We start from the raw sequence: 19,886 nt of genomic DNA on the forward strand, positions 1-19,886 counted from the left end.
ATAAACATACACTTATTAAAATGTTGTATTATATACTTAAAAAGAAAAAGTTCATACGCAGTTACTGTTAATGGAAAGATAAATGTTCCAAAAGCCACATGTTGAAATTAAGATGAGAAAACTTGGAGACATTGAACAGAATAATGGAAAAGGTGTTCAGGAATTTTATAAAATGTCTGTGTGTACACACACACACACAATTACATGATAATAAAAACTGAATATTTGAGTCACATAAGTCATTGTATAGGAACATTAAAATGTTAACAACACATGCCTTTCTTTGTCCTTTATGTGTTTGCATGTTGATTATGTAATCGATTGATATAAAGCATGCAGTGATAGGAAGACAAGTACATGAATATTAAGTAATTATACAAGAATGAAACAAGACACATTTCAGAAATGTTATAAAGGAATATATAATTATTTACAAAGAATGTTGGGCAATAAATGTTACCAGTTCAGTGTAGATTAAGGTAGGATGGCTTTTGGCTGAATTTGTCTGGAGTTTCATGAAGTGTAGTGGGAACTTGCCATAGATCTTGAAGAATTATAGGAATTGAACTAAAGTACATACAGCTACCTAGGTAGGGAGATATATTAGGAAATAAATAACAGAAAACATAAGGTGGATTCAAAGAATTTGATCAGCTGGACTAAAGAGGATGGTTTATGTAGGAGAATAGTGAGAGATATAGCTAGAAAGGCAAGCTGGAGCTAGATTTTAATGTGTTTATGATGTGGAAAAGAATTATAGTGCTTGTCAAAATTAAGTATTTCTGTCTAGTAATACAGCCTGCTAATAACACAGACTTTTGAGCCAGATTGCTTGGGCTCTAATCTTTGCTCCACAAGTTACTTTATATTCCCCATAAACTAATTTTCTCATCAGTAAAATGCAGAAAATAATAGTACTTACCTTACTTGTTTGGAGGACTAAATGAGTTAATATATGCATTTTGCAGTGCCTAACATATGGTAAGTAGTATATGAATGATGGCTTTTATTGTTATATAGGTTGAACAAACAAAGCAGAAAAATTTATTTTTATAAGCATTTTTCTAATAGTAATATATTTGACATATTGCAAATAATTGTATCTTTGTCATTGCAGTGTTTGGGAAATGGGAAGTAATGACAGCTGGCACCTGAACTAAGTACTTTTATAGGCAACACCATTCCAGAACTTCAGGATGAATGGGGATATGCCCCATGTCCCCATCACTACTCTTGCGGGGATTGCTAGTCTCACAGACCGTAAGTTTGGTTAATTTATCTAATTTATGTTCTACTCTTGTTAATGATGATTTTTAGAGAGACTGTAACAAAAATTATTCATAGTGTCATAAGTAACAAAATTTTTAAGATTTTCGATTTTAAATGACAGTCATTATTTCCATTAATTTATTGGCATACATGTGAAAGTAGCAAAACTAGTGTAGTCAGCTAGTAATAGGTAAGACTGTAATTTCTGTTTCATCCATTAAGAATTGGTAGCACACATTTGTTTAAAGGTGTTACATGGTAAAAGGATAAATGGAAAAGTAAGGCCCAAACATAAGACAAAGCATTAAGAAAAATCAAAACTGAAAAAGCATTGGTATATAGCAACTAATATAGACTTTTTAAAAAGCATTTATAGAAATGGTAGCTGAAACTGCCCTTCAAAGAATATTTGATAGTCTAATAATCTAATTTCTTAGTGATGGTTATTTTAGATGTCATGCTTAGTAATCTGTTGGAGTTTGTCATAGGTGTCAGCAGCCTATTTTACTCTGAACAGTTAAGTTTAAAAGGAACATTGTCATTTTTTCAAGACTTATGTTGTATAACACAATTTTTTAGGTACTTAATTCTTTTGTAGACAACTCTAATTCTTTGTCCCTGGGTAATGTTGCAAAAAGCTACACAATCTTAGTCCCAGTGTCATCCTACCTGAATAAATAAAGAGAAGAAGACATATGAGAGGGAAGGATAGAAGATGAGAAAATGACAGACTTCTTTTTGTATAGCGTTATGTAAGATTTAGGGCTTTATAATAAAGGAGCTATGAGAAAATAACTTTAAGTAATGCTTTTGTCTGTGTTCTTTATCCCTCAAAACTATTTTCTGTTGTTAATTTCCAGCTGGCTTTAATGGGGGTTAAATAGATAACACTCTACAGCTTTGAGGTTAGGAAACTAATAGGATAGTTTATGAAGTCTGGGATAACAAGAAAGTAGTTGGTGGGCTTAAGGATAACTCAGGTAAAGAAACATTTGAAACAAAGTTTTTATCACTTTATAGGTAAGGCGTAGCTCATATAATATGTAGTAGTGCAAAATCAGATCTACTCCCGGGGGTTTCTTTTTGTCTTCTCCATTATCTCAGCTGTACCTTATATTATAAAAGTTTGTCTGCCCAATAAACTCTACTCATTAAATAATAATTTTATTTGGTTTTTATTAATAAAAAACTTGTTATTACCCATCGGGGCTGACCAGCATGATAGTTATACTGCGTAGGTAATTAGAAGTGAATACTTTTTAATTAACTTTCTTAACTTTTAGTTTAGACAAATGAACAAATTTCCATTTTGTGAAGTGACATTAAATAGTTGAATTTAAACTACTGTATAAAACATTTGTCTTTTTGTTTGCTGTTTAGCATAGAATGAAGAGAGGAGAGAACTATTTAGGAATTTATAACTTAAAGCAAAACTCTTTAGATATCCTTCTTCCTCCAGAATCCTTGTCTATGAATGTTCTCCTGCTGACATGAGCAGTTTATGTTTGTATATACTTAAGCTTTTAAAAACATGTTACTTGTCTATCTGAAGAGTCAAGTATTATTATTTGGTTTATTTTTGTGAGCGTACTAGTGATTCTGATAAATCTTATTTGTTAAATTGAGATTAATATAATCTCAATTTTAGGAAGTTACTTAGTTTTAACCTTACCTTTTTGGCTATTCACTTATTAAATTAAAATTTAAGATATGCAAATTCGCATAAATATAAAGGAGCTGAGTTTTAGAGAGCAGTATAATCTATTATGGTCCAAGGAATGTTTTGGGAATTTTGTAGAGTTGATTGGGGATTGTTGGGGGAGAGAAGGAAAGCCTTTTAATAATATGTCACATTGATATTTATAACTTATTTTTAATTCCAAAATATATGTAAGCACTGAAGAGACTTATTACATTTGATTTCTTATAATCTGATTTTATTTCAAATAGTCCTGAACCAGCTGCCTCTTCCATCCCCTTTACCTGCTACAACTACAAAGAGCCTCCTCTTCAATGCACGAATAGCAGAAGAGGTGAATTGCCTTTTGGCCTGTAGGGATGATAACTTGGTTTCACAGCTTGTCCATAGCCTCAACCAGGTATCAACAGATCACATGTAAGTACAATCTAAAATAAAGTGAGAATTTTGTTCTTACTAAGAGAATCAGTATTCCTGGTTTATTCTTTATTTCAAAAAAAGTTAGATATATAGTTTATTTTTTTAATGTGTCAATATCTAAATGAGAATAGCCTTGCTATAATGAGATATTAATGAGATTTAATTAGGCCATGGTTACTTTGAGACAGTAGTTCTGACCCATGTAGTCCTGTGAAGATCTTTTCGATACTTTTGGAATAACCTTGGGATCCATCAAGATGCATGTGTGCAAAGGTCTAAAGTTACTCTTGAAGCAATCTCCCTTTTCCTGGTATTGTTAGAGTAGTTAGAATTCCCAGGCATTATGGTGCTAGTTTTCTTTGGAGTAGGCTCACATGCTTTTCATGGGAAGTATAGAAAGAACTCAAAGACTAACTCCATGGACGGCTACTACAGAATTTGGGACAAATTTTTCCTAGGATTTGTTGTACAGTCTGAACAAAGGTGTGTGTTTTCACCTTTTTAAAAATAATATAAACTTAAATTATACAGCTTATTTATAAAATTTTTGTACATAAGTATATTAAAATTTTTTTACTGCAAAAGCATTACATACTTAAAGTATCTTACACAAAACTGTATACAAAGTTAAATCTCTCACCTTTATCCCTTTCATCCCACACATTGATACTGATAATACCTTTCCATTCTTTAAATTTTTTTTTTTTTTTTTTAAGAATCATTATTTAGGGGAATGAGGATAAAGCACATTACAATGGAGAGGTGTCTGCCATTCGGTGCAGTATATACTTTGGGGCCATTTTTAAAGCTTTTGACTCTAAGGTGAAATATTAAATGTAAATTTTCTGATGGAAAAACTATGAAATGATTGGTTAAAATCAGAAGGAAGTATAATATTTGTCACTCCAGAAATTCAACAATGTCTAAATATTACATTATTTGTTATACCTGTACATACTTAATCAACTAGTTAAAGAGATAAAGGGAAATAACAATATACAGTAATGATTTGTTTTATGGAGAGCTACTTTAAGATTGCCCTCAGAAATTTATTGAATCTTACCATTGGACACCATCTTTATAAATCTTATTAGATTTTATGAGTGGAATATATGTCATGTAGATTGTAGAATTTAAAATACTGCCTATAATTTTAGTACTTACCTTCCATAATTATGAATTTAATTTGCTATTTTCAAGTTTATTAAAAATTATGGCTACCCTTAACCACTTGCTTAGGGTTTATTTTTTTGTTTGTTTGTTTTACCCCTGATGACTTTATTTGGGAAAAGAATATAAGATGGAAAAATTACATAACCTCTGGATCTTGTCTTAATTAATGTGGCAGCAGTACTTCATTCAGAGGATGTTCTCAAAAAAGCAGACTGACTCAAATTCAGATTTAAGGGAGAAAATATATTCCAAGCCCAAATATTAGCTTCTGTGCATAATTATCACCTCTATATCCTTCTATTATTTTGGATAGTTTAGAGTGGACTCTGTTTTCTACTTTGAAACTAATGTGAACATGAAATTCATAGTTCCATGAAATATATTTTGGGCTTTTTTTAATCTGTTTAAAATAAAATGGGAAAAAAAGGCCTTAGAATAACTCTCCTCTGTCATTTTTGATAATTCTGTTTCTTCCAGGAATAGCAGTTTTAGAAATCCATGAATTGTTAGACATACTCATGTTATTTGTTTTTATACCATAAGTCTTCTTGATTTTCTGCCTTAGCCTTTTCTGAATTTCACTAGTGAATTGCTAACTAATAACAAATTCTAACCAGTCAAATCACTGTTTTAATTCTTTATTTATTTTCTCAACATCAGAGAGTTGAAGGATAATCTTGGCAGTGATGATCCAGAAGGCGACATACCAGTCTTGTTGCAGGCTGTCCTGGCAAGGAGTCCCAACGTTTTCAGGGAGAAAAGTATGCAGAACAGATATGTACAAAGTGGTGAGGTTCTTAATAATTTAATTTCATAGTATATTTTTATGGACCCATATCAGAACTTGTTTCACATGTAGTAATTAAATTGAACTGTCTCCTTTAACAGGCTGTCTATGCATGCCACATTGAAACTTGAGCCAAAAACAAGAAGGAACCTTAAATGGATGTTAATATTCTTATAGTTTAATATGTAACTAAGTTCCTTGAAAATTAGACATTTTAAGATTATAGTGTGTTTTATTAGATATTCGCAAATGTATTTACTCAAAGAACTGTAGAATTTTTTTTTTAGAAAATTGTATAATTGGTATGAAAAAAAGTCTTAATGAAATAATGAAAATATTTGCAGAGCTTTTCACCACACAGTAGTAAGTACATATATAAATAATTTTACCAGGTATTAGTTAGTATTCATGGTGATTACAATCATGGTTATGAAGTAATTGGTTTAACACTTCTGTTGCCTTAGCAGCATGATAAGTTATTAAAGAAAAATTTATAGTAAATAGTATAAAATCATGACAATGTGTTATCCACCAGAAGTACAATTTTTATATAGTCAAGGAGTACCTTTGAGTTAGGAGCATTATTCTGGTCTGAAGCTTCCTGAATTTAGCAAGCCCAAGTACTTGCTTGGCTCCTAAGATTAAAATAGAAAGAAATAGTTTAGACAACTCAAGATGGTCCAACTTAATTAATTGATTAATCATATTCAGTATTGTCAGATTTATTGGAAGTACTTCCTTGAAGTTCCCCATTCCACCTCCTAGTTTTGTTTTTTAATAATAACACTTTGTTGATTTTGTGTCTTTGTGTATAAATCATGTTTTTAAAGCAATTACATATAATTAACTATCCATTCCTCAAAGTGAATCCATGGAAATGCCTCTCTGCCTAACTCGCCTTTCAGAAAATTGAAGGCAGGTATGCAGGGCAAGACTATTATCTTCACCAACTAATAAGGTAGATTGCAATAGCAGAAAAGAAATGTGAATAATGGAAAGAAAACTATAATTACATTTGCTCTGGAAGGAAGGTTGAAATGAAAAAAAATATGGAGAGATCATTGGTTGGAAGGAAGACTAATAGGATAGGAGCATTTAATAGAAGATAATATGAATAAATGTAAGATTGAATAAAGGAAATTTTCCAAGACTATACTATATTTTGGTAAATTACATTTTAAAATATTTAATTTAGGTAGTAAATCACTCTAATCAAAAACTTTTAGAATACTTCTCTTTCAGTCACGTATTTTGTTTCATACGACACATATGCTTATTTTTAGTCCAAAATGTTTGATTTCTCCATTTTCTACTTTGTAAAAACATGAACTAGCATTTAAAAATTAATTAATTGCGTGTTGTGATTTTTTTTCTAGTGATATTTGGCTTAACATTTTTTTAAGATGATTCTTAGTTGCTAAGTGTAAATGTGAGTCACACATATGGTGAAAATTTAATAATATGCAAATCACTTTTTTTATACTTCTTTAGAACTTTGAGATAATCAAAAAGGACTATTAGAATCTCATTTGTTCCTTTTATTTATAAAACCATTGCTTTCAAACTGGTAATTCCAGTTTGTCCCAGTGATGACTGTTAATTCAGGGGGGAATTATTTAACTCCAATCTTAGAAAATATTGCTCTCCCTGTCAAAAAAAAAATCCAGCAACAATAATTATAGTAATTAAATTATTAAGCTATGGAACATATGATTTAGTATTGAATTTGAGTTGGAAGAGAAAGCTCAAGTGTTGAAATTTAGACTATATACAAAAGAAAACAATAGTGTTACTAGTAGACTTTGAGGAGATTTCGAGTGCTCCGACATTCAACCACTGTCGTAGAGCTAGAATCCCTTTTATAGTATTCCTGGCAAATAAACATGTAGCTTCTGTTTGAATGTTTCTGGTAGAAGGCACTTTTCACATTAGCAGCAAGAAATGAAATTTGGGGATATGATGTCATGCTTGAGGCTCCCAAAAAGATTGACTATGCATTATCATAAGAAAGTTTGGGGTTAATCATAGATTTTAAAAATCTTTGATTTTAAAATGTGTAAATAACTGAATTTTTTTGTATCTCCTACATAACAAAATGCCATTTATGTAACAAAGAAATGATGTCTAGCTGGAAAAGAAATGTGAGAATCTGAAAGCTGTCCTCACATTTTCCCTCATTAATCAAATAATTCACTTAATCCTTAATATGTGGCAAAGAGTTATTGTGGAAGAAAGAATAGGAGCATTCTGTTTTGCATCAGAAGACTTTCAGAGGGATTGCAGCAGCTCACACTTTGGGCCCCTACATAAACTACTTGTAAAAACCTAGGTCTGAGTCACAATGAAACAAATAGTGTTGTGAAATTAATCTCCTGAGTATGGGAGATGTATGTAATAAAGTATTCCATGTAATAGAAAAATCACCCAAAGGCCTACTGTAGAAGGGAGTATGTAGTATTTGGTCAGTGGTTAGATAAAGTGAATTCTAAAAGTTCTTTTTCAATTCTAAGGCTAAATGATAGGACTTTAAGTAAACAAGTAAAATTTTTAAAAAAGACTTAAATCTGTATCTCTGGTTCTAGGTTAATTACGTAGTAAAAGGATGTTTTGGTCAAATTGGTTGTACTTGAAATTTATTTTACCCTTCAAAATGAACACGTTGGTCAAAAAAGTTAAGAACAGAAAGAACTTTTGAATGTTTGTGGAAGAACAATCAATTTAAATTATTTAAAGGATACTTTACTGTTAGAAGAAAATAACATGTTTACCTTTTTGTGTTTGCATAGGAATGATGATGTCTCAATATAAACTGTCTCAGAATTCCATGCATAGTAGTCCTGCATCTTCCAATTATCAACAAACCACTATCTCACATAGCCCCTCCAGGTAATATGTATGTCATTTTATTAAGTATTGTTTTCTGTGGTAAATATGCTTTGAGTATACAGTGTATACCTACATTGAGATAATGAATTATATGTAGTTAAGAAGTTGAAATGCTTAACCCTAAATTGTAACCCATATTTGCCTTAAAGTGTTATATGTGGAAGTGGTCTAATATACTGATTGAAGTAGCTATCATTTTAGTAACTTAATTTTATACAAACAAAAGAATAGGTTAAAATAGGCAATGTATTTGAGATAAATAAGAAAATTTATAGAGTGTCATTTGGGGAATATGGCTTTATATACCATAAAATAAACAAATATACCTCAGTTTTTATAAACAGTTTAGTGTAACTCAGAGTATGAATTGTGAATGATTTTTGTATATCTGACTATTTTTCAAATTTTTTGTTTGCATAGATTTTATTTTAGACAAATTAGATTTCAGAGAATTTTTGACAGTGAAATTTCAAGGAATATAGTATATTTATTTCAGTTCCTGATATTGTTTATTTGGATTTTGGGTTTTAGCCGGTTTGTGCCACCACAGACAAGCTCTGGGAACAGATTTATGCCACAACAAAATAGCCCAGTGCCTAGTCCATATGCCCCACAAAGCCCTGCAGGATACATGCCATATTCCCATCCTTCAAGTTATACAACACATCCACAGATGCAGCAAGGTAAGAAAGTAGGTTGTTTGTTTATAGGGAATACCTGTTATTCCAAGCAAATTCATGTCTTTCTTTTTATAATTTTCAAAACACAAACTAAAATACTATACTGTATTCTTATTTGTCAGTAAACATTCCTTTTAAGATATGGCTTAAACCATTAAAAAAAAAACATGTTACATTTATCATTTGGAAATTCATCATTTGGGAGATAAAAGAATCAGTGTCATTTGACTCTTTGGTTTAGGTTATTATACAATTGAGTATATCTAGTTATGAAATTAGGAACCTTTTTTAATTGGGCTGTCTTCCTATTTACTTTTAATTGGGCTTACTTCCTACAGTAGCACTAAGCCAAAGAAAGTTTATATTTTAATTGATGAAGTATATATAGTGTGAAAATTTTACTATATAGCAGATAGAGTACTGGTAGAGGAAAATTAATCTTAGATACAAAAATTTCTAGGATTAAAGCAAACCCACAGTACTATTCCTGTCAAGTTATAAAAGAAAGGGTATGTTAACTCCATAAAAGGAGGAAGAAATTTCAAATAAAGAATAGTACTTTCTCAAAAAATAAAAAATCTGGGATTGACTCCTGGTTCTCGTCAAAGTCAAATGTGATAATATGATGTCTTTTTTTAGGTTATAGTGCCTTGAGATTTATGTCATGGTTATGAAGTAATTTATTATTAGTATAAATTCATACATTTTTGGAAAATTTTTAAAAGGAAAGGGCAAAAGATAATATAACAAACATATATGTTTTTGTCCCCCACAATTAACTGCAAAATTTTAACATTTGCAGTCAGTCATTAGTTCTTTTGTCTCTTCTTGTTTTTTACGGTCTGAGGTCCAAACTTTCTTCATTTATAAACTTTTTAACTTGTAAGCTTTTAACTTAGTCATCTATCAAAGCAACCAACTTCTGGTTTCTTAAAACTAAATATTGAAATACTAATAAATTATTTCAGGATTAACTCAAGTCAAAATTAGGAATCAGATCACATTTGAGATAGACACCTCCAAAATTACAGAACTTAGTGTGAATGCTGAACATAAATTTGTATGTATGCAGGCACTTGGTACTTGTGAACTAGTATACTCGGGGATACATCGGAATGAGGAACTTTTTAAGTGTAATTAATAGGAGGAAGAATATTTAAAGGACATTTGTTGCTTATGGATGTCCACATACACATAAGAATATGTAGGAAAGAACAAACTTTTACTCTAATATTGTTGTTTTTTTAACAAGATAAACTGAGCTTTTTCAAAAGAATGAGTTGAAATCATAAAATCAGAAGAGAAATATAGCTTGAGGGCCTGTTGAGTAGTGTGTCATTTCTTGGAAATTCTGATACTCAAGGAACTAAAAATGTTATTCAGGGATTAGCCCCACTCAGATATGAAAGTTATTATAAACGGCAAAATTTAGTATGGTAAGGAACAAATGGATAGGCAAATGGGACAGAAAAGAATCCAGAAAAGGGCAAATATATGTGAGAATTTAGAGTATGTGAAAGTTAACATTTAAAACACTTCTCCAACTTTATAGTAGAAAACTTTAAATAAAAAATTTAACCATGCAGAACAGTTGAAAGATGAGCACAATGAACCCCTTCACCAACAGGCATCATGACTCTTTGCCCTTAAGTACATCTGCTAATAAGAAGGAAATTCTCCTATATTAACACCAAATGTAATAATTTACCCCTAAAAAAATTAAGAACAATTCTATAGTATCATCTAATACCTAGTCTACATTCACTTTCCCCACCAGTTGTCTCAAATATGTCATTTATAACCTTCTTTTCAATACATAATCTAATCTAGTTTCTTATACATTGCATTTGATTTTTACATCTCTTTTAACTTTTTAAATCTTATAGTAATTTTTGTTTTTTTGAAGAGTTTGTGCTACTTTTGTAGAATGTCATATTCTAGATTCAGTTTCCTTATAGTGTTGTTTAATTTGCTCATATATTCCCTATTATTTCCTATCGACTAAGTTATTTTTAAAGGCTTTGTTAGTTTCTACTTATATATTTTTGGCAAGAGTACTAGATAAGTAATATGCACTTTATATTACATCACATCAAAAGGCATATAATGTCAAGTGGTCCCAGTATTAGTGATGTTTAGGTGGTGACTACTTTATCTCTTCATTGTATAAATACATTTTTTTTTCCTTTGAAATTAGCAAGTAATCTGAAGGGGGATACTCTGAGGTCATGTAAATATCTTGTTCCCCAGTAATCTTTTACATAAAGGGTTTAGCATCTAATGATACTCATTTCATCAGTTTTTACACTGGTCATTGAAAAATGGGCATTTTCTAATTCTTTCATTCTAAGGATGGCATTTTAAAATCAGTATGTAAGAATGGATTGTTTAATAAATCACATTGAGTGGATTGGCTAGGCATTTTGAAATTTTAGTTGGATACCTAGATCATCTAGAGCAAAACTGTTCTAGATAGATAAAATATTTACATGTTTTACTTTAATTTATAAGATTATAAGAAGAAAACATGAGTAATTTTTGGTAAGCTTAAAGTTGAGAAGGCCTTATTTCTAAGCAGACTTAAAACCTGGATTCCAGAAATTAAAAAAATAAAAAAAAAAACAGATTAATTATATATTTCTGTATAAAAGGAGAGACTACAAACAAGGACAAGTAAATATAAGGGGAAAACATTTTCAAAATTTCTTACAAACACAGAATATTAATATTTAATATACCAAGAGCTTATGTAGGTTAATAAGAATAAGACAAAAGCAGACTAAAGAAGTAAACAATTTACTAAAAAAGAAAAGCAAATTGGATACATGAGAATATTGGATACATGAGAATATGGACAAATTGGATACATGAGAATATGGGCAACTCACAATTAGAGATGTGCATCAAAATTAAAATGAAATATAATTTCTATTCGATTAGTAAACATTTTATAGTTATATGATACCTAATTTCAACAAGTGTGCAGGGAAATTTGAACTTCCCACAGTCTTCATGGAGGTATAAATTGGTACAATCTTTTTAGAGAGCAGTTTTATGATATTATAATTTAAAATGCACATACCTCCTTCTGTAGTTCAAAATCTGTCTCCCTTGAAAGGAAGGGAGGAGATAAAACATGCTATTTTATCCACATCAAGGAAGAGATGTTCTAATCATAAAATGTTCCAGATGTCATCTATAAATATGAAAATAAAATGTCTTAATGTTACCAAACCATAAGTAGTATTTTCAACCTGTATGATAAACTTGGGTGTGTATTAGAAATACATGGATTAATATTAGACAGTATAATTCAGATTAAGAGGATGGAGAGCCTGTGAACCTCTTAATAGGTACCAAAAGGATATTTAAAAAATTCAACTTCCATTTATGATTTTGACAACCTTCTCCTGACAACAATTATCCACTTAGTGGTGAAAAATTAGAAACATTTCCCTTGAAATCAAGGATAGGACATGAATGCCTATAATCTCCACTTTTATTTAGTGTGTCATTTTTTTTATTAGGGGGTGTATTAGTCAATATGGGAAGATAAGCATAAAAATATAATTATTGGTAAGAAAGAAACTAAAAGTGTCATTTTCAGATGATATGATTGTCTTTATAGAAAATCTAAGAGAAGCTACAGACAAGATAATAGAATTATCCACACAGTTACTGGATAAAGGATCTTAATAATGAAATTAATTGCATTTTTATGTACCTAAAATAAGCTGTTATAAGTATAATCTTTTAAATATTAACAATTTCAAAGAAAACCACAAAATACCTAGGAATAAATTCTCTTTGTGGAGAAAATTATTAAACTTTTGAAAGAGATCTAAAAGAAAACCTAACAAAGTGAGTTATGCCATCTTCACGGTTATGCCATCTTCACGGATAGAAAGACTCAACAAAGATTGGAAATTTTCCCAAATCTTTAAATTCAATAAATATCAGTAAAAATCTTAAGAGGTTCACAGGGTTTTCATGCAGCTTGAGCTGCTTCTAAAAATTCATACAGAAGAATAAAAGTACAAGAATAAGCAAGATAATTTTGAAATGGAATGAGATGTAGCTCCATCCAGTAGGAATCAAGATTTATTATAATATTGGTCCAGAAATGGAAAAAGGTAACATGGAGAGTAGGATTTGTAAAAGAGCCTAGGAACATACCATGAACAAATGAAACTTTTGATACATATGGTATATTTAAATGAGGAAAGAATGGTTACTTTAATAAATGATACTGAGACAGTTATCTATATCAAAAAAAATAAAATTGGGATTCCTATCTCACACTAAACAAGAATAAATTTTATATAGATTAAAGACCTAGGTGAAAAAACGAAGCTATAAAACTTTTGAAAGAAAGTATAGTAAACTGTCTTTTTATGATTTTGAGTTAAGGAGGGAATCTGAATGGCCAATACACATAAAAGATGTTTGGCTTCACTATTAATCAAGGATCCGAATTAAAATGATTGTCAGAGGCATTTCCCATCAGATTGACAAGGATATAGAGCTGTAGGAACTCACTGTACCTGTGAATATAAATGGACATAAGTAATTTGGAAAGCTATTTGTTAATATTTGGTAGGGTTTAAAAATGGACATATCCAGCAGTTTCAGCAACTCCTAAATACATTTGTAAAAAAAGTCATGTACAAGAATTTTTTATGACAACAAAAATATTGAAACATTTTAAACATCTAACATAAGAATGGATAAATTGTATACATTATTCAGCAGAATATATAAAATTATTTAGAATAAGTGAATTTAAAACTACATATATAAAAATGGATTTCAACATAATATTGAATTAAAAAGCAAATTATAGAAAGATATACATATACCATTTATATACAGTTCTGTAAAACAAATGCTAGGTATTATGTAGGAATATATTCATAGCAAAGGTGTAAAGGTATAGGTAGAGGCAACTCTAAAATACGGTTTTACTTTTAGGGAGGAAGGGGAAGTGAATAGAAGAGAAAAATATGCAGATACATGAAGAGCTTAAGCACATCTAATGTTTTCATTTCAGAAATATGGTCCTGTGCCACTTAACGGTGCTTTCTGAGAAATGCATTGGTAGGCCATTTCATCGTTTAAATATCATAGAGTGTACTTACGCAAACCTAAATGGTATAGCCTACAACATACCTAGGCTATGTGGTGTAGCCTGTTGCTTCTAAACTACAAACCTGTACAGCATATTACTGTAGTAAATACTGTTGGCAATTGTAACAGTGATAAATAATGGGGTTGTTTTACACCAGCACTATCACAAACATATGAGTAATGTGTTGCAGTACAGTGTTTCAATGGCTACAATGTTACCATAGCTAGGATGTCACTAGGTGATAGGAATTTTTCAGCTATGAGACCACCGTAGAATATGCTAGTCCATTGTTGACTAAAACCCCATTATGTGGACATGACTGTAGATCTGAATGACATGGATTTAATCAAGCTCTAGATAGTCAGTTTACGAGTGCTTGTTATATTCTCTGTAATTTCTACACACTTAAAATATTTCTTATGAACAATTATTATTGTCCTATAAGAATTTTAACAGTTTACTTTTATAAAGCTTTTTTTTTTATTCTTATTAATTTCAGCATCGGTATCAAGTCCCATTGTTGCAGGTGGTTTGAGAAACATACATGATAATAAAGTTTCTGGTCCGTTGTCTGGCAGTTCAGCTAATCATCATGCTGATAATCCTAGACATGGCTCAAGTGAAGACTACCTACACATGGTGCACAGGCTAAGTAGTGATGTATGTAATATATTAGTTATCGTTAAGGTAATAAAATAGTCCTAATATTCGTCTCATAACCTAATATTTCAGTTCTACAATTTTAAAGGATATGTTGTATATCAAGGATTATACTAGGTCTGAGAATCTAGCTATGAACAATGTGGTTCCTGAATTCACAGAGCTTACTTAGTCTAGAGCAGAGTTGGTAAACTGGCCAGTTGTTTGACCCACAAACTAAGAATCGTTTTTACATTTTCAGAGAGTTTTAAAAAACAGCAACAAAAAAAAATCATGTGATAGAAACTCTGTGTGGCCTAGAAAGCCTAAAATATTTATCATCTGTTCCTTTACAGAAGAAGTTTGCCAACTCCTGGTCTAGAGGTTTAGGTTGTTAAATTAACAATATTTTCATTTTTAAATATATGCTCACACAAAAATGTTCTCTTAAATAATGAACCTTTACTTACTGGTACTTAGGTCTTTTTTCCTCTTAGACTTGTTATTTAATTTTGCTTAATTTTACTCTTCCCATGAAATTTAATGTCGTTTTGATGTTACTAAAGCCTTTCACATACTGGAAATTTGTCTTACTATTGGTTTGGTGGTATTATCACATAAGTTACATTTATCTAAAGAAATAAGAGATGACAGTGGACTGTGCCCTCAAGACATTTACAGCCTGGTAGGGTGTTCATAGCTCCTTCTGTAGAAAATAACAAACAAAAGTGGAGCATACTAGTAATACCAATTTTCTTATTCATTGCCATGTATAGGCTATTGATTCTTTTGGTTACAGTTACAGTTCTTCTAAAATATACCACGAAGAAAATAGGAAAGTACAGAAGAATTATGCTTTTGAATACCAACACTTTACCTGTCAGTAATTTATGTCTTTTATTGATTCTCTTTAAGATTTCTTTAAAGCTTCTCCTATCATTCAAGATACAAATTTTATACTCTATTCTTAGGATGGAGATTCTTCAACAACGAGGAATGCTGCATCTTTTCCTTTGAGGTCTCCACAGCCAGTATGCTCACCTGCTGGAAGTGATGGAACTCCTAAAGGTATTATTGTAACTAAAATTTCCTTCAGCATTTCATATTTCAAGTTGAGTAAAGAACTCGAACTTTTTGATGAAGATACCAAAAACTAGTGTTTTTCATTTACTGTAGAAAAGACAAATCTGTACTTATCCCTATAAACTATTGATGATGTTTTTAGTTATATACAATATCATTCTCTGATAAATCCAGTGGTCTTTGCAAACCATAAACTTCTTACCTTTCTTAAACATTTGAAATTATTGATTAGCTTTCTTCATTCTCTCCCTTCTCCCCCAAAAAATCTTATATGGAATATATCTGTTTTCCTCCTAATTCTTTCAATGATTTTTTTCTTATATTAGCGCTTCTCTCTGCTTTCTCATTTCTCAAGATTTCTGTCATTAAACTTATCTTCCATTGTACTTTTTTCTTCTTGGCTATTTTACTCAGTTTTGGTAATAGCATATTGATTACTTTTGTGCATGGGACTCTCAAATCAATATCTTTGGCTCTAGTCTTATCTCCCAAGTTATAATTTTTCATTTCCAGACAAAACTTCCTCATAACTAGCTGGCATTTCAAATTCATGTTGAAAATTGTTCTCACTTTTTTTCTGCCAATCCTATTTGTCCTAATGCTATTCCAGTCCTGAATCATCTTAAAGTCTTCTCACCTTTTATGTAGTCATTTATCAAAATCTGGCCTGTTCTGTTACCTCCCTAAATCTCTTACATATAGTTTCATTTATGCTTGTTAAAATCCTATCAGTTCTTCAGGTTCCAAGATAATGGGTGATCTTCCATAGACTCTCTGCTACTCTCTTCGAGACATTAGTTTATATATTTGTTTAATAACATCCTGCACTGTCTTACGGACAGGCATTTTTTATTTTATCTTCAAATTACCAAAGAACTTTGTATGGTCTGCTGTTGTATAATAGATTTACAAAATTGTTAATTTAAGTTAGGTTTGGGCTGTTTTTAAAAAATACTTAAAGTATGATCATTTGAATTATCAGTTCATTGGAAGAGAATATTGTACTCCACTTTAAAGAATTAACTTGTAACTAATTATGATATAGCTGATAATAAGTTTTTTCTATTCATGACTGTTTCTAATTATAGTCATCTAAAACATGGACTGGTCTGCCTCTTATTGTAAAGATATTTTTTCACAGGTTCTATTACAACTTTTTAATCAGGAACATTCTTTATGAGATAAAAGTTGAACTTTTATGAGCAATTTGAATTCTGTAAGTCTGTAAATTTTCAGCTTTTGAAAGAGAGCAAATTCCAGAGTAACTCTTTCGGTAGGTTAGGCATCAAAGTTAGGTACATAGCTCACACGTATTATCAGGATGAGAAGTTATTTACACTGCCGGAGAGGAATAACAATGGGATAGTTACTTTATCTGATTGATCTAGATAACTGGCACTATTTCCCTCTAACTCTTGAGGGAGGGTGGGTGGGTGGATAGGTGGATGGATGGATGGATGGATAACTTTAGATAGAAAGAGAGAACTTTAGAATAGACTACCTCACGAACACATTATTCATCAGAATCTCTATGTTCATAAACTGTGTTTCAACTAGCTTTAAAGGTTGAATGAATCATTGGTCTAATTCAATTTGATTTCTAGGTGAATTGTTGCAATTTGAAGTTCGAAAATATATAATTTGCCTCATCAATTTTAGGTACAAAGGTAATGTAGTGTATTATAATCCAGACATTAGATAAATCTGGGTTTAATTTTTTTTCAGGTTTGCCAGCTATATAACCTTGGGCAAATTTCTTAACCTCTATGAGCTTCCAGTTCTTTCTGCAAAGTAGTGATAACAAAATACACATCAATATTGTTGTTAATCAATTAAATGAAGTGATGTGCAAAGTACCTTGCATAAGCTCCAATACAAAGTAAATGGTCCGGCAGTGTTAGTTTCATTTTCAATGTCCCATATAAGCTTCCTCTAAAAACACTATTTATTAAATATGACTTCAAACTAACGTTTGAGTAAATTGCTCCATAACATCTTTATCAAACTTTATCCAATAGAAATTTTTATATATTATACTTCAAACATATTAACATTGCTAATTGAAAGTACAGATTTATGAGAAAATTACACATATTTATGTATTTAATATTAAACACTAAAACCTTAATTTAAGACAAGTAAGTCTAGGTTTCATCTTAACAGATTTTAATTTCCTATGGTTTTTTTAATTTTAGTAAGTAATCTAATGATAAGAAATATATTGTCTACATTATTCAGATATAGTTACTCATTTATTTCTGAAGCATATTGATGCTATTTTTTCTCATTTAACAGCTTGTTAACTAGGAGAATTTTTATATTTGATTAGCTTTTTAAAAACACTTGTATCATATAGCATTTGTTAATTTAATGGAATCTGGGTTGAAGATATTTTATTGAGCTTTGAAATTTACTGGACTTGTATATTTTTCTAATAAAAGGAGGATTTGCAAGCTGAAGAGAGTATGTAAATGATGGTAAGTGGAGGGAGAAAGAGAAGACCATGTAAACGTATTATAAATCAATATGTTACCATCATTTTGCGAAGTAAATGAAATTCTAATTGTAATTTTTCCCACATTCTTTTTCTTATACACATAAGTATTCATATGAATGTAGTCTCTAGGATTAATTTGTTTTTCTTAATTTAACAGACTTACTTTTACTTTAGATATGTCAGTTTTCCTAGATAACCAGTGAAAGAGTAGAGATCATCATGCCCAGAGTATTTGTATTGTATCGTCGTTCAAAACAATGTTTCGCAGTTTTTAAGCTAAGAATTTATATTTTATAGGAACAGAAATAGAAATAATACTTGTCTAGAAGGTGATACTCATACTTTATTCAAACTTGGATCATCTACCAGCAAACTAAAAGACCATGTGGTACAAATCTTTAGGCTTTCTTTTTGTATTTTATAAATAAGTAAGTAGCTTGGATTAGATAATTTCTTAATATTTTTTTCTATCATTACTATATTGTCATTTACTTAATATTTCTGTAGTATAAGAAAATGTAAAACTAGCACAATTGTTCATTTCTGTCTTTTGAATTGTTTTTCTAGGATCAAGACCACCTTTAATCCTACCATCTCAATCTCTACCTTGTTCATCACCTCGAGATGTTCCACCAGATATCTTGCTAGATTCTCCAGAAAGAAAACAAAAGAAGCAAAAGAAAATGAAATTAGGCAAGGATGAAAAAGACCAGAGTGAGAAAGCTGCAATGTATGATATCATTAGTTCTCCATCCAAGGACTCCACTAAACTTACATTAAGACTTTCTCGTGTAAGGTCTTCAGACATGGACCAGCAAGAAGATATGCTTTCTGGTATGGAAAATAGCAATGTTTCAGAAAATGATATTCCTTTTAATGTGCAGTACCCAGGACAGACTTCAAAAACACCCATTACTCCACAGGATGTAAACCGCCCACTAAATGCTGCTCAGTGTTTGTCGCAGCAAGAACAAACAGCATTCCTTCCAGCAAATCAAGTGCCTGTTTTACAACAGAACACTTCAGTTGCTACAAAACAGCCCCAGACTTCTGTGGTACAGAATCAGCAACAGGTATCACAACAGGGACCTATATATGATGAAGTGGAATTGGATGCATTAGCTGAAATTGAGCGAATAGAGAGAGAATCAGCTATTGAAAGGGAGCGCTTTTCAAAAGAAGTTCAAGATAAAGGTAAAGTAATCTCATTACTGCCATTTCATACTCTGGGTAAATATGTAATTATAATGTCAAAGTTTTTTTAAGTTACTCTTTTTTCCTCATTATATTTTATAATTCTTTATGTCTCTCAGTTACATTTTTATTACTAATGCCTCATACCTCAGAAATTAAATTTTTAAATTTATTTTTTACCTGAAACAACTATATGAGATTTGATAATTCTGTATCCTAGGTTCATCACCTGTTATGTACAAAGTGATTTTATCTGTGTTTATCTACTTAAGTGAAACTTAGCATTTCTACATCGCACACATTTTTCACAAATTATGTTAATATAGTTTTGTATCTTTGCCTTTTTTCCTGCCAAAATAAGGTTAACTGCTATAGAATTATTTTGAATTGGTACATTTAAGAAAAGTTTGTGTATATGCTTAATATACGAT

General features: G+C 30.7%; 1 protein-coding gene across 3 annotated transcripts in view; it reads left to right on the top strand.

Moving 5' to 3' along the window:
* Positions 1-19,886, top strand: part of NIPBL (NIPBL, cohesin loading factor) — a 166,465-nt gene that overhangs the window by 61,163 nt on the left and 85,416 nt on the right. For all 3 annotated transcript variants that reach the window (XM_006919488.1, XM_006919489.3, XM_015595321.1), the window contains exons 2-9: positions 1,118-1,260; positions 3,220-3,385; positions 5,222-5,349; positions 8,135-8,234; positions 8,766-8,917; positions 14,542-14,702; positions 15,653-15,749; positions 18,829-19,455. In XM_006919488.1, coding sequence (XP_006919550.1) covers positions 1,197-1,260; positions 3,220-3,385; positions 5,222-5,349; positions 8,135-8,234; positions 8,766-8,917; positions 14,542-14,702; positions 15,653-15,749; positions 18,829-19,455 — 1,495 coding nt within the window. In that variant the 5' untranslated portion in view covers positions 1,118-1,196. The remainder of the gene's footprint in view (positions 1-1,117; positions 1,261-3,219; positions 3,386-5,221; positions 5,350-8,134; positions 8,235-8,765; positions 8,918-14,541; positions 14,703-15,652; positions 15,750-18,828; positions 19,456-19,886) is intronic.

Source organism: Pteropus alecto, unplaced genomic scaffold (genome assembly GCF_000325575.1).
Source record: "Pteropus alecto unplaced genomic scaffold, ASM32557v1 scaffold338, whole genome shotgun sequence".
Classification (NCBI taxonomy): domain Eukaryota; kingdom Metazoa; phylum Chordata; class Mammalia; order Chiroptera; family Pteropodidae; genus Pteropus; species Pteropus alecto.